The 15,987-nt window shown below is 35.3% G+C and overlaps 1 protein-coding gene across 4 annotated transcripts in view; it reads left to right on the top strand.

The window, feature by feature from the left end:
• Positions 1–15,987, top strand: part of LOC124171529 (SRSF protein kinase 3-like) — a 245,609-nt gene that overhangs the window by 212,734 nt on the left and 16,888 nt on the right. For 3 of the 4 annotated variants that reach the window (XM_046550706.1, XM_046550705.1, XM_046550703.1), the window contains 3 exons: positions 2,268–2,430; positions 3,495–3,908; positions 12,223–12,261. In XM_046550706.1, coding sequence (XP_046406662.1) covers positions 2,268–2,430; positions 3,495–3,908; positions 12,223–12,261 — 616 coding nt within the window. The remainder of the gene's footprint in view (positions 1–2,267; positions 2,431–3,494; positions 3,909–12,222; positions 12,262–15,987) is intronic. The other variant, XM_046550704.1, reaches the window with a different exon arrangement.

The raw sequence follows: 15,987 nt of genomic DNA, 5'->3' as shown, positions 1-15,987 counted from the left end.
TATCACCAATCTTCATGAATCCATCCCGAGGTTGGATTATTGAAGAGGAAAAAATCCAAGCCCCTAGTTTCAAGCAAGAATTCAAACCATAAAAGTGTCACATATTTGAAATGCCAATTTAAAGAATGCTTCTTTGATGAGCATGACATAATAAGGTAATGACTTGGACTTTAGTCCAATGTAGGGGTAATAAGATAGAGAATGAGTCCCAAAAACCTATTGGGCATTTATAGAATAAATTAGCATGGATAGGACTTACGCTTTCACTCATCTGAATGTCTAACCCCAAACTGCGGAACACAGTATATTAAAATTGTGATGTGTGGTTTCTTAGCAGCCTCTGCATCTTTTCTGGACTTTACTTCTCTATCTCATATTACATATATCCATGTTAAGAATATTTCAACCTGAGTTGTCCTCTTCCATGATTCACGGTTTGAATTAACGAAACACAAATCGCGTGAACCATTTAAACAAATGTCTATGACCCTGTTCATTCCTGTAATTTCACACTAACATTCCCGTTTATTCAAAATTGACCAAACCACACGCTAATTATCATGCTTATTTCACCTAGTTACTTGTACGCTGCTAGGAATTAAGGCTGGGGGGATTTTAGGAGTAATTAATACTGAGGCGTATGGAATACGGAAGTTGTGGGTGCCTTCCCCCAGAAAATTTTTAAGATAAATGGTTAAAAATTGTGAGCTTTATGGTTTTCTGAGGGATTTTCATAAATCATTACATTATTCTATGTGTAATATTCATCCAATTAATTAAAATGAATTAAATATTAACATTTCTCTAAGTCCCACAAAACCCCCCTTGCTGCGCCACTGCCAAGTTACACGATAATTTTTCTGTGAACGTGTAAATAATAATAATATACATGCATAAAATTTTCTTGAGCCTTTTATTGCCAAAACTCTCTTGAAAACATTACAGCTGAGCTTAGAATCCTGTGCATACTTGAAGAAATAGATTTAGAATGTAAAAATGTAGGATTCAATGTTTCAAATTTATTTATTATTGTCTTCATTCATTTGAACTGTAATGAATCAGGACTTCAAAAATTAGCATTTATATGAATTAGCATAAAATTCAGAATTCGTTTGTAGTTAGTGGGCAACCTTGGAAAGGAAGTAAAATGTATCACCTTCCATGTAATTTTCTCTGCCATATTTGTTATCCATATTGCTACTGCAGGGAGAAAGATTCTTTAGAGAGTCACTGATGTTAACTCCATTGGTACTCCTTTTCATCTAACGAAATTGGGTAAATCTATGTGAAATTTCTGAAAATATCTGAGGAATTACCTAGTTCATGGAGGCCTTCACAAATTTTGAGTCAATTTTATCCTGAATAGTTATGCAGCTATTGATACATTGGAGCATTTTCTTATTCTGGATGAATTTTCGCAAGGATCTTTTCCTTGTCACAACCTGAATATACTATTCTAAACGTTGGGAAAGTCATTGTACCTGTATACTTACGATATTTGGTAATTGACTGGAACATGAAGTTCCATTAAAATCCAGTAAAACCTCGGTACAACGAATTTTTTGGGCACCCCTAAATAAAATCCTGTAAGTGTTGAGTGGCCAAGAGAAAGGAATTTGCCCTCCCACCCTGAATGTGTGTTTATGTGCATGTGACTTAGTCTTGGGTGGCCTCTACCTCCACCTATCTGAACCAATCTTTAAGTTGAATCACCTAAATAACTGAAATTGTGTGGATGACTGGAATTATGGTTGCTCAGGAATTAAAGCTATAAGTACTACTCAAAAACTGCATTTAATGCTTCGACTGATGAATTGTATAATGAATGTATGTATTGCATTCTATTAAACTTAGATATCTTATCAATGCCAGTTTATTATACCGCACTAATGGTTAAGGCATTCCACTGGTGCATCTTATTTCCATAAAAGTATGTAATGTCTTCACCTTTCAGCCTAATGCAATTTAAATGCATCTATACTTGGACTTGCTCTATAAATTAACATGTTATATAGCCCTTGGCCTTAAATTCAGGTAACATCTGTTTGATAAGACTTCACATTCAGCGTTAGTGCTGGAATTTTGTTTCAGCGGTAATGTAATTTTTCCCTCTGGTAGCATAATTGTATAATTACTGGGATAGATTTAATTTAAATACTCCCTGTGACTGCATACTCCATTTTCCCATCCCATGATAAATATATATGCGAAATATACTTGATTTTTATGCTATGAAATTGTGTAAAACATAATTTTCTTCTTTTCAGGTTCTTGAAGGATTAGACTATCTTCATACCAAGTGCAAAATAATCCATACGGACATAAAGCCTGAGAACATCTTATTGTGTGTTAGTGAAAGTTATGTACGAAAACTTGCAGCAGAAGCCACTCAGTGGCACAGAATGGGAATCAAACTTCCTGGCTCTCTAGGTAAGTTTTGTATCATATTTTTTATCCTGTTCTGCAATCAAGTCAAATGATTCAGTCAGTATGGACTGCTAAAACTTTTGAGGCTCCATGTGTGCTGAAGATGGCTGATAATAAGTTTTAATAATGCCTACATATGCTTCTCCGTAATTAATTATCATTGTCTGAAAATAGTGCACTTCATCAAATTATGCCTATCCCAATTTTTTAAATATATTATATTATACCTTACCATCAAGGTCATGTATTGGCTATAGACATGGTTGCTTTCTCATATTAAGGATTTCATCTCATATTGAGTAATGTATCAAGAAAATTTCCAAACTTTGATTTCCTGTTTTACAATATCAGTACTGGCATGCTCTTATCAGAAGCAGCTTTGTGACTAGTGTCTTATACCTCCTAAATTCCAGGGTACCAAGTCGTATGTGGTGAAACAACGTTTTGAATATGTACATTAAACTCCTGATCACCCATTCTAATGATGGGGAGAGGCGCAACTTAACGCAGATATTCTAAACTTTCCCTTTTACATATTTCTTACAATGTTCATAATTTATGTTAATCAAACTATTTATTATTATTTATGCTCATAGTCCATTATTTTATATTGCTTCAAGGGCTCAATGAGAGCTTTTTCTTCTTCTTCTTTGCAAATGAGATCTTGAGACCATTCATGCCCGAGTGTGATTAAAATCCCTGTTCCCATGAATTCATCCCCACGTGAGGCCACAGCAATAATTGTGCATTTGCGATAAGAAAGTTTTTTTTAAATATGTATGGATAACATTTTCTTATTTGCAAAAATGAGTCAGTATTGGTGTGATTCAACATATAATTCTCATTCTACATGTAGTTCATTACCTATGCTTGTTGAAACTTGTTTTTTTTTTGTTAGAAACCTCATTATTCTAAACTTCTTCAATCAAGTGTCCATAAAACAATTGAAATAATGCTCCAAAATGGCATTTTTCTATTCATTGCATTTTAAAAAATCATGTATCAGTGTAAGATCTGTATTCTAGTGACGAGAAGTCCTCTAAAATAATTACTTTTTTCAATTGCAGTTAGTACCGCACCAAAAGAATTTCAAGCCCCTGACCCCAATAGCAAGATGTCCAAAAATAAAAAGAAGAAACTGAAGAAGAAGGCAAAGCGTCAGGCAGAGCTCCTGGAGAAGCAGTTGCAGCAGATGGAAGAGCTGAAGGAGCAGAAGACTAGTGTGCTCTCGGGTGGCGAGGATGTTGATGCGGAGAGCGAAGGACTAAGTGGTGCAGATGAGGAGTGTGTTGTGACTGGTGAAGTGGATGAGGTGACTGTCAGTGAAAAAGAACAAGAAACCGAAGGAATGCCTAATGAGAAGCCACAGCAACCTAAATTATCTGACAACGGTGAACCTGAAGAAGAATCTCAAGAAAATCCTGATTTTCAACAAATTGGGGCCAACACACAAAATGAGAAAATTAGGAAACCTAAAGCAAGTAAGTTATTTTCATGCTGTATTACTTTGTATTTGTAGCGAAGAAACAATACAGTAGTTAAAAAGTTTTGGTGGTCATGTTATGAATTTTCTTTAAGATTGCAGTGATATTCTTATTGATAAGTTGCTGAGATTTATGTAAATCTTTTTAGGTGTATTTAGTTACTCTTATGAAGGTATAATAACTAATTTTGGATCCCTCCCAGTCAACCAAGGATAGTATATTGTTTATATTTTACAGTTATGCTCATGGTTATGTCCTAGATTTCCAAGGTTATTTCTAATAGAGAATTTTTGGTAGAGATAGTATGTGAAACATGTTTTAGAAATACAAATGACTGTGCTGTACATAATTGGAAATCATTTCAAATTGTTGACACAAAACGTGTTATGATTCGATGATGCCTATTCTGTTAGTGCAGTACATAAAGTGTCTAGATTTGATCAGGGTTTATGTTGCAGACTCTCTCTTTTTTATTAGGTTGTTGGGAGACGAGCAATAGACCTGAGTCTTTGTTATAAGCTTTAGTCTTTTGATTCCTATTAATAAATGTTGGTAGGGATTTGGTTTCTTTATCTTTGCCATCACCCATCTTGTCCTATTCTGATCGGATGGTATAAAGGTAAACTTAGCAATCACATGATGTTTTATCAGGTATCTAGTCAGAGGTAATGCTTTTTAGTGCTACACAGCCAGTTTCTTTTTTGACATTAATAAAAACGTCGCTTAGCATATTGAAATACTAAACTCTTTTGGCATTTATATTGACATGCCAATAATTGATAATAATATAATATGGGCAATTGTCCTCCAGCCATTATAATTATTAATAAAAATTTATTTAATCTATTATAACAGTACAAAAAATAGAAATTAACCCTTGGCTAAAATGGCCATTTTTCCGGTGGTCTGCTGCCACGTTATTAGCAAAGTTAACAAAATTATTATTTTTCATCGCAGAAACACGGTTCAAAGACGTACTTGATTGCTTGATTGGCAGGAGTGCGATGCAAACAATCATTTTTTGATGATCGGATTGATTGATTGATTATCAAATTGCAGTCAGAGCGGTCACTTTTCGGTCGGGAGGCTGGTAGGGTCGATGAGACGGTCCTGCGTGGGTGAGCTCGTCGAGGATAGGGTCCCGGATTAGCGACCCTTTGGAGGGTGTACCATGCCCATTATTGAAGTACCTGCTCCATGGGCCCACAAAACGCATTTTAACCTTTTCACCGCATGTGAGGAGAAGATTTTTGGAGATTGAACCGCAGCGAAAGGGTTAATGTTATTCCAAAAACACCAAATTTTTATCTTTGTTCACAAGTTCTTTGGGATCTCATACTGAGTTTATAGTGGAGGAAAGGAGTGGTTGTGTGTGGCACATTTATGCAGCACTTAATATTTATGAGTCAAGGTCTTTTTTTATAGAAAATAATTGATAAAAGGAAACAGTTTGCTCATATGTTCATCTAGGTTATTTGGGACTTATTTTTCTGAAAGCATGAGAGTTTATTGAAAACGAAGTGCATTTCCGTTAACCTACCCATTAGGTTGATTCCTTTTACTGAATCCTATGGAAACAAACCTGCGATCAAATATAAAACAGGCATTGGGATATCAAATGATAGTAATTGATTTGCAAATGTTTCATTCCCTTCGTATCCTCAGTCCCCCTTGTCTGAAAGATTTATCTGGTGTGTCCTGCCTCAATCCTATATCTTCAAGGACTCAATGAGAGCTTTCTTTGCCTAACCACGGATCTTTTTAGCAGGGATAACGTCATTCCACTTGTATTCTCATGGGTCCATATACTCCAACAAACTGTCTCCGCAGGCGAGTGCCTTGCTGTGACTCTTGCAATTGCCTACCTAGTCAGTGTTACCTTGACTGGTCGCAACGTAAGCATGCATGAGTGCGATGAAATCTCTGGTTTCCATGGGTTGTAGTCAACTGACATACAATGAGACCACAGCAATAATTTCACATTTACGATATGAAAAATACAGTTAAAGATCCTACACATTATTATATTTTCTTCACTTACGATTAGTTATCCAGCGAAGAAATCGTCTAAAATTAATGAAGAGTTTTTTTATGCCGCTCATCGTCTTTTGCTATACTTGGGCAGGTGTCCAATTTTATGTACTTGAAACATTACTGGTCAGCAAGTAAAGTAAGTTATTTCGTTTTTCTAAGGGAATTCTTATGGAAAGAATAAGCCTCTTGTATCATTGCGTTAAAATGTAATAATCCTAATAAGTGACATCAGCATAATATCTGAGTTATATTTTTCATGAAATAATATCAAGTAAATATCTTTTCTTATATTACCAATTTTAATTCAAATCATTTTTATTGCAGTGCTGTGGTACACAGTGTATTATTTCAACAACATTACGGGCGTAACACTCTAAATGGAACTTTTTTTGAAGCATAAGCAATTTTAATTGCGTCATTAAGAATGTTTAGCAGACTTTTTAGTGCAGATAATGAAGGTATTACATTGGATGATAGAAAAGGTCTTCCAAGGCAGGATCGTTCTACCATAGGCACCATTCTTTTTAGGTGGCTATGGTCCTACCAGGGTCCACCTTTTTCGTCTGCAGAAACAAATGCGGTACGTTATTTCACATAACTTCTGTGAAATGTACAGGAACAATAAACATACTCCAATGGAAGCATTGAGGTATTAAATAACCGCGATACTGTTTCATCAGCAATAGTTTGAATTTTCAGTGGAAAATATCAAAATGATAGATTGATCACCTAAATGCGCAACGTACTTAGAAAAATGGCTTCGTTGGTTGTGCATAATGTTGACAAAGCAATGCCTTGCCTGATTTTTATTTAGTACGGTGCTTATAAATTGAATGGCTAGTTCGTTATTAAGGTAATGAAATATATTGATGCAAAAAAAGCATCACCTTTCGTCTGGATTTATGCTTCAGTTTTTCGGATAAAAATGTCTCGGTTGCTCACCAATCCTGTTCCTACATAAGTGTTGACAATACGTTTATTGGCTATGATTTGCTCCACCTCCAGTAAAGCGACAATTCACCATAGCGAGAGTTTACTTGAGCACCGTGGGGACTCTTTTTATCGAGGTTGCACTGTATATAAAAGAGGATGTCTGTTTGTCTGCCTGAAAAGCATTTCCTTATGGCTGCACGGATTGCGACCAACGAAAGTAAATAGGTGCCCCTTATGCTATGGAACCCCATAGTGCTACTTTTGGTTGCATCTGACACGTCCTTTGTGTCATTTTCTCATTATCGTTTGTTAAGTTACATCATTCAATTTCTGCAGTCTGACATCCTGCCAAGTAGGCATACATCTTGACACGCTCTCTGGGTGCTATCCTTCCCTAGCTATGCCGAGTTACCTTCTAGTTAATAAATAAGGATTGAAGTAGTTCTATGATGATATTGATAAATGGCGTTAAACAGATTGGGGTTGAATGAGGATATGTTGTATTTGAGTGTGGCCCTTACATTTTAATGTTGAGAAAACTTACATTTTTGCTGTCAAGAAATTATCAACTTGGACTGTAAATTCAGGACTTCTTTGACCACCACTGTTCATTTTCCAAATTGTTTCTTATTGCCTTGAAGACATGCATTTAATGGCGTTACATGTGGTGGTAGAGTGGAAGTTGTGCCACAACAAAGGATTGTACACAATTCTAGTATTGAATTATCACCAATCTTCATGAATCTATCACGAGGTTGGATTATTGAAGAGGAAAAAATCCAAGCCCCTAGTTCCAAGCAAGAATTCAAACCTTTAAAAGTGTCACTTATTTGAAATGCCAATTTAAAGAATGCTTCTTTGATGAGCATGACATAATAAGGTAATGACTTGGACTTTAGTCCAATGTAGGGGTGATAAGATAGAGAATGAGTCCCAAAAACCTTTGTATTTTAAACCATATATGTAGCTCATATTTGCTGACTTTTATCTTCCTATCAGATTGTGAACTTGGCCCCCACTCAAGTATGTTCTTCTCTTAATGATTTCTTGATTTAATGGCTTCTTATCTTAATGATTTGCCATTAACTTAATCATGGTAAATACAATGCCTGATAAGATTTCTTTTGATAATGATCAATGATTCATTTTTGTAATTTCATAATTACTGTTTCTTGAAAAATAGACTCCTATTTTTTGCCAGTACATGACTTGAGTTTACTTCATGGATGTCTTTTGATATTTGTCGCCAAAAAATTGGATTTTATTCTCCTGACGGTGTGGAGAGGGTTAAAAAATTTTAATTACTCAGCTGAAGTAGTTGTTAAATATGTAATGCTTTTTTACTTTTCTCATAATAGGAAATACAAATTCAGCTCTTTCGCTGCTTTCGTCAGGGCCATGGAAAAATAAACGTTTCTCACAGTGGAAAAATTGATTAAAAAGTATTTACTATAAAGAATGCAGAGTTTTTTCTATGAGTAATATTATTTCTAGGGATGTTCCGATGGGATAGCTTGGATCCAAATATTCGCTGATATTGCCCTTCATCGGATACATCAGATCCAAAGTCGCATAAGACATCGGATCTGAATCCGAAATTTTAAATTATAGCTTCAGTGATGTCCCATAAGGGTGGGAAGAGTTCTGATTCTCTCATTGAATGCGTCGTCCAATGTGATTCTTGTCCTACTCATGAGCAGTTTTGTTTGAAAGCTCTCACAGATGTTACATAGCAGAATTTCAGCTGTGGAAAATGAAAAAGGCAAAATACCACTGGCACATAGTGTGATTTTTCCTAAGAGATTGAACAATCATCGGGGGAATCTTAGCGTCGTAGGATAATAACCACATCAAAAGTGACTATGTTGCGGATTTCAAAAATCAACCCTCGGTCGTCCATCAGCCCATGCCTCTGTTGTTTTTTTTCCGAAATCACACGGACCATAAATCATTGTCTTCTAAGGAAAATATCAAATTACACAAGAACAATTGAAGCGTGTTTATTCCCTACCCCATCTCACCAACTGGCCTTTTTTGGTCTACCTGCTTCAATTCTCCATTTCTAGATGACAAATGCTAGGTGAGTGACTTTCTGGGCCCAAAGATATCTGGATAGCTTAAAAAATTAGATGACATGCACGAGATTTAAAAAAGAATTAGGCCAAATGTGACGCATTCCTGACGATATTTCTGTTTATTTTTCAGCTGTTATTGATTGCCACTAAGTTTTCTATTTACAATTAGACTATACTAATATGCAACAATGTCATTGAAGCAAGATCCGACTTGTGCGTCCTTGACTCCCTCATTTGTAGCCTTGTTGCTTGAAATACGGAGGGAGCGTGCTCCTTCCCCTCCACCTCTCCTAAACGTGCTTCTGCTGCCCACCCCTTCCTCATCCTGAGCGGTCGAGCACCTTGTCGCACATGACGTTCATGCTGTTTTAAATACTGTTCATTGTGTTGCTGATTTCGCAGTTGCAATTCACTTTTATGATATACTTATAAAAATGTCTTTCATTGTGAAGATACATTTCTAGGGGTAGCCAGGAATTTCGTTAGGAGGGGGTCCAAAATCAGGGGGAAAATTGTTAAAGAACAGGGTACAAAGTAGAGGGTTTCAAACTAATTTTAACACCCTTCACAATTGAAAAAACTTCATTTTCAAATAAATCTATCGTAAATTCATGATTTTTCAATGTTTTGTTTCCTTTTATGAAGGAAAGTAATTGTGTTTTATATTTCGGGGGGTACGGACCCCCCAGACTTCCCCCTCTCGCTAAGCCACTGGTCAGTGGTCTATCCGAAGATTTTTCCTATTTTCATTTCCAAACCCAAGCGTAACAGTTTAGATCCTTAGCTGTAAAGATGTTTTTCAAAAACAACTTGAAAGCCTATAAAAATGATTTTTAGTTAATAAAATTATTAAAATGTCTATGAAAATCTAAAAAGCATTCCTTTGATGGTATGTACCCAGAATAAACTTGAATAATTACTTCGTTTAATAGCAGAAATTTGAAAATGCATATGGATCAGAAAATATCTATCCGAAAGATCCGACTCCGAAAATCAAGGATCCGAAAAAAATCCTGGATCCATCCATGCCTAATTATATCTTCCTATCTTCATGAAAAATAAATTTAAAGGGTGGTTGGTAGGGTTTCGCAAGAACAGAACTCATCTAAGGGCATTGGATTTGATCTCGATTTGCTAATGACATCCATTTTTGAGTCCAGGCATCGATCAGGTTGAATAGGCACAATTCAATAATTTGAGCTACCATATTTTTGTAAATTTATGCCAATTAACCATTTTTTCAACTAACCCAAATTATGTCACAAAATAACCCATAAATTTCCCCCAAAATATCTCTAAATCTAGTGAGGTATGGATGACTGGTTAGTTAGTGAATGTGATGGAATTTGAATAAGAATATTTCACAAAATATTACAACATGGAAAATTGCAACTATAAAGTGGGCGGCATCAATACAATAACTACAGGCTATTCATTCACGGTATCGAAAGAAGAGTTTGGGAAACAGAACGGGAGAATCGTGATGCAAAATGAGGCAATTATGACTTTCTCATCATGAATGAATTTAACACGTTACGGAGATTCGTGTATGTTCAATAGATGCACACGGGAGGATTCAGTCAAAAGATGAGGTGAGGGAAGGGACCACTGATCAGAACGATCTCTGGGAATGGGGAAATTCGTGAGTCAAGTGAATCAAGGTGAGAAGCGGCTCTTTACAGGATCCTCGCTCCTATTGCAGTCCTTGGTCCTTGTTGACATTATTCGGGAATGGATGAAGAACAAGGTTGTCTTCAAACTCCTTCCATGAGTGGACTCCTCCCACAATGGATGTACAAGCAGTCCTTTTGAACCTGCTGTGGGCAGCTTAGCTTGCAAGCGGCCCCCCTTCCAATCTCTCGTTCCTCCTTAGGTGTCTCTCTGTTTGCCTCTCTCCGTCTGCCGCAGTCTCACTGTCTGTCAGTCTTCTGCTTTTCTTCCACTCCCATTCACTCACTGCAACCCCTTTTTATACCCGCACCGAAAGCATACGACATGCGAAATGCCTTCATAGTTGCGGATGGCCACCAAATATATGTCTGGTGCCCGCTTGATTTAAATGACGTGCAGATCGTGACCAGAAAATAAAGCGCAACTGGGAGGGATCTACTGAGCCTATCATTACATTATATATATGTATATATGGTCGTGCCAAAATTAGATGCTTTGAAGAAGTGATCTTGGACTTTTTGTGGCTTGCCACCTTGTGGTTACTCTAAGTTATGGAATCCGTTACTGGGGTGCTCCGTTTAAATGGATTTGCCCCTGTCTTTCCTAGAAATATAAACAATTGCCACTGTATTCCTGAGAACATATATGGCATCTGTTCTCGTTATTGTGTGTGGCAGAATAGCCTAGAAGCAGAGGGAGGACTCACGTTGGAAAAAATTAAGCTATTTTAGAATTAAAGGTTCTGTTTCCAGTTCCTTGGTGTTCTATGTTGTAGTTGGATAAATATTTGAAGTCTTCTTTGTTTAGAATGCACATCCTAGGTAACTATAGTTAGTTATAAGTAAACATGTTTGGTGAATGGTTTACCTCGAGTCATTTTTTAATTGTTAATTTATTGATTCGTATAACATAATGTTTTGTTATTTATTATAATTATTTAAAATTCTGTACAAGAAGTTTGCATGTTCTGACGAAGCCATGAGCTTCATTTGGGAACTTTTCGTGGAATGGAATCATACATGTATTTTATATCTTTTAAACTTTGGCCTTTGGTCATGGATAAATAAAAGGTTATATTTACCGATGCATGTAATATGTTAAAATTTGTAAAGATTTTATGCATGTTGTTATAATTACCTAACAGATTGTGTGGCTTTGTTTCCTTGATATCCATCTCCTTATATTAATACTTAATTTTTTATTTCCTTATAAATTAAATATTAATCTAAATTTTCTAAGAATTGCTATTTGAAACTAAGTCATTGTAACAACAGATTTCAAGAGTATGCATTCTTTTTGGCCTATTGAGAGGAAATTCAGGCAAGTCAGTGTTCATTCAGTGTGCTTGGGCAAATTTTATCAACATGCCATTCATACTTGCTGTCATCCTCCATTATTCATTTTTCCTAGATAGTTAATTTTTGCTAAATATCTTTACCTTCAGCTTTGTTTCTCCTGAACTTCATTAAATGCATTCAAGTACATTTAGGCAAAACTGCTATTACTTTTAATTCTACTCGTTAATAGTTTTTAATATATATCGTAAAACACAAACTGCATTTATGGTGATATTTCCCTTGCTGCTTTGGCCTCCCAAGTGCTATCGCTGCCCAAGAAATGCCCTGACATCTGGACAGGTAAATTATTTTTGTTAAACGTGTTCAGCTGTTTGCAATGTAAGTTGATGGGAATGTAAGTTGATGTCTTGATGCTGATGTGAATGATTCTACAATTCCCTAGTTTGTTTATGTTTGCATTGTAATACATCCTAGTCTAATACTGGAAATTCTTGACATTATTCTCTCTTGTTTAGTCTTTGCTGGAAAATGTCGGTATATGTAGCTCCTCACCATGGTGGCAAATCCGTCAGTATCCAGTGTAGCTCACTCATTATATTAGCATTTATAATATGTGATAGAGTAATGATTATACCCTTAGTTGCCTTGGCTCATGTTGTAACTCATTTGGTCATTGTTGAATAATACTTTTCCAATGAAAGATTCAATACTGGTTACAACATTTTGAAAATAATGAAACTAATCAAGTTTGGAAGGGATTTGTCATCACTGCTGTCGTCACCTCCTCGTTGTTACATGTTAAATGCTCTAAATTATTGTAATTGATGTACATATTTGTGAGTAATTTACAGTAAGCACCTTAATGTCATATGCAAAGTATTTATTGTGCCTTGTTGTGTGATTATTACCTTTTAAGGATGGTTAATTTTCCTGCCTGATAAAACCTTATTAAATTCTTATTTTTTGCTTGCTTTGATGTTTTACCCTCTTATATTTTCTCTGGTTAACTGCCCTGTGTTATTTTCCTATAGCTATTGTACTTTTCACTTTTGAATAAATACATATGTTTTTTGTAGTTTATCCAATATTAGTTTCTTAAAATTTGATTTTTCCCTTAAATTGAATGAGATTAAGGGTATGTGTGCCTTATTATGTTTTCTCAGATAGTTTTTAAATCTCAAATTTGTACTTTTATCATATATTTTACGTATAAACTGCTAAAGTGATAACTACGATGTATCACCAATGTATCAGGTAATACCTACAGTTTTTGGGATCCAGTATGTACTTCTATGGTCTTAATTAGACTTTAATCCTTTTTATGTCAAATATTATTATTTTGTTTGGTAGTAGATAATTTATTCTACTGAAAACAGTGGTGGAAGAATTGCATGAGGTGAATTTAAAAAATATGTGGGCAGATAAAATTGAGTGTTGTCTATGATTTTACCAATTAAAAACCATTATTTTATGATGGCTTGTCAATTAATTAGACTCCAGTCGTTGCAAAGATGTAGTGGATTACAAGTACATTAATTTATGTGTTACCCTTTTGATGATGGATATCAATTTTCCCTCTTTGTACTGGTACCAGTTCATTTTAGCGTGTAACTATCTTCTTTTATATACACTCCTTTAAAACATCACCATCATTTCTTGTAAATTTTTCCTGAACATGTACATACTTCAATCGTAATCCAGATATGCAGTCCTCATGGTATAGCTATTTTTTTTTATTGTTAGGCCATTGGCACAGCCATTGGACCATAAAAGTCACTCAAAATGTCATTTACGTTACTACTTTGAAAGTTACTTGTAAGTGGTGAGTCATGAGTCATTTTTTTCCACTTAGCCCACACAAAGGCTTTTATTACCTCCAAATCTCAAATGAACGGATAGTTAATTGCAGACCAAAGTAATGATAATCAAATTGTACCATTATGTACTCTACTAGTCAAAGAGTAGATATTAAGTATTATTATTTTTCTGCCAGAAGTAATGATTACAAGTAAAAAATATTCATTTGAGGTATTTTAAGTACTTACACTTGATTTACAGCCTGCGTTTTTCAGATAATCTAGTGAAAACCTCAAGCTAGACGGTGGTGAAATTTGACAGAGTTCCTGCTAGTGTACTCAAACTTTAAAAATTCCTCGGTGGTAAAATCATTTGCCTTGATGTGAATATAACTAGGAATCCCCAAATTCCTCCAGACAATCCTGGTTCAAGTCCAGGTCAGAGTTGAAGAGTTTTCGTCAGTGGAATTTTCACAATGCATTTGAGATATGTACTTGAAAAGGAAAGTTCAAAGTATTTTCATCAGAATGTCATTTCTAATTTTTTTAGCAACTTCAGAGCCCTGAATTGATTGTAAATTAAAGTTATTCCTTTTCTCTTCAATTTTTTTCCATTTTAAGTAACTCTTATGCGTCTCTACATATGTTGTAGTCTAGTTTGGGAGTGCTTAGATGTCCATAGGAAGCCAGGGGATATAAGATTGCAATGTGAATATGGTTCAAAAAGGTCAATAGTTCTGTATTGCTCAAGAAAGAGGTGATAATTCGTAATGTACAATATTTGAAATTATTACATTATTTACTGTGGAAAGTTTAAGTTTATTCTCTTAGTGAGCTATTTTAGGTGAGCATTTTAGTGATTCCAAAATGCTATTAGCGGCCTGGCAAATATTCATTTTTTACCTTGTTTGGTGTTTATTTTTCGGCCATTGGACTCATGATATTTCATGATGTATGTCCCATCTCCAACTTATGGGGGCAGCAAAAGATTCTTTTTTGTATGTATATTTTAGAACTTCAAATCAGAATGCCTGTTGTCTGAATTTTAGATTGAACCATTCCAGATTTATGTTATATTTTGTGTTCCAAAAATGAAATGTGTGCTAGTGTATAATTGCCATTTATGTTTCTGATGACTTTTGGCTCATTTTGCATCTCTGTGAAATCTCCTGGAGCTGGAGAAATACATGGTGCTGTTGCATTGAAACCAAGTACAAACATAATATTTTTGGGGCATTCATAAATGCTTCCGAATACATCTGTATTTCTTTACTTTAAGTTATTTTAGATTTTGGATGTACATATCAAGAGGAGTATTTTTTAGAGTGAAGGTGTTCTGTGTGTTTGTTTGTTTGTTCACACATAATGCTTGGATATGTGCACTGGTGGCAAAGCAACCCACTGATTTCCCTCTTTATTCATTCCCATTTGCTGTATGAATCCATGCCTGGTTAATGGCCTCTCTTTCATTCTTCTTGCTTCCTTCATTGAACCACGGGTACAAATGTAGGTCCATCTTCAGGGTGTCCAGCGATTGGGTAAACCGTAAAAATCAAGAATTGAGCATGACATTTTAGTCCCTGGAATTATGCATGAACTTTGCTCCAACCTAGAATTTAAAAATCTTTTATTTAAAATTCATTTCGCGCAAACATTTTCCAGTTCAACACCCATTTTCTGGCCTCAAATGTGTTTGTTGTAATTTTAAGTGCAGTGGCTTAGTAGAATTTTACAGCCGCATGGAGACGTGGAATGTCAGATGAGACAACAGAATAGGAATTTCTAGCACTCTTGATTCAAGTAAGATTCAAAAACGAAAGGAATATAATTCCAGGTGACGTCAACATGTACATACTTAACAAGTCTAAGCAGCTTCTTGGCTTGCATTGAAAAAAATTAAATTTTACACACCATGTGTGTTAACTAACCTATTCCTTGTCCTTGTAAATACATGAATAAAATATTTTTTTAAAGTATTGAAGTAATTTTGGGTGTTTTAAAATTCTTGTCCATTGCAGTAATCACGTTTGATTAGCCTGGAATTTTTAAAAATTTCCTTGGAAAACCAGGAATTGTGCATGGTTGATTTGATTGGCTGGACACCCTGATCTTCTTCATATTTTTTCTGATAATTTCATGAAAAAGATTCTTATTTGTCCTTACACTTAATTAATTCAATGTGTTCTCTAGGAATCGGGGTTAGTGATTTGGCAAAAAACATGCTTTCAAGTCCAATGTCCTGGCTTTTCTGGAGGTTGCAGAGAAGAAT

Source organism: Ischnura elegans, chromosome X (assembly GCF_921293095.1).
Source record: "Ischnura elegans chromosome X, ioIscEleg1.1, whole genome shotgun sequence".
NCBI classification, from domain to species: domain Eukaryota; kingdom Metazoa; phylum Arthropoda; class Insecta; order Odonata; family Coenagrionidae; genus Ischnura; species Ischnura elegans.
The sequence above is the reverse complement of the archived record's forward strand: the minus strand, read 5'-3'. Positions and strand labels throughout refer to the sequence as shown.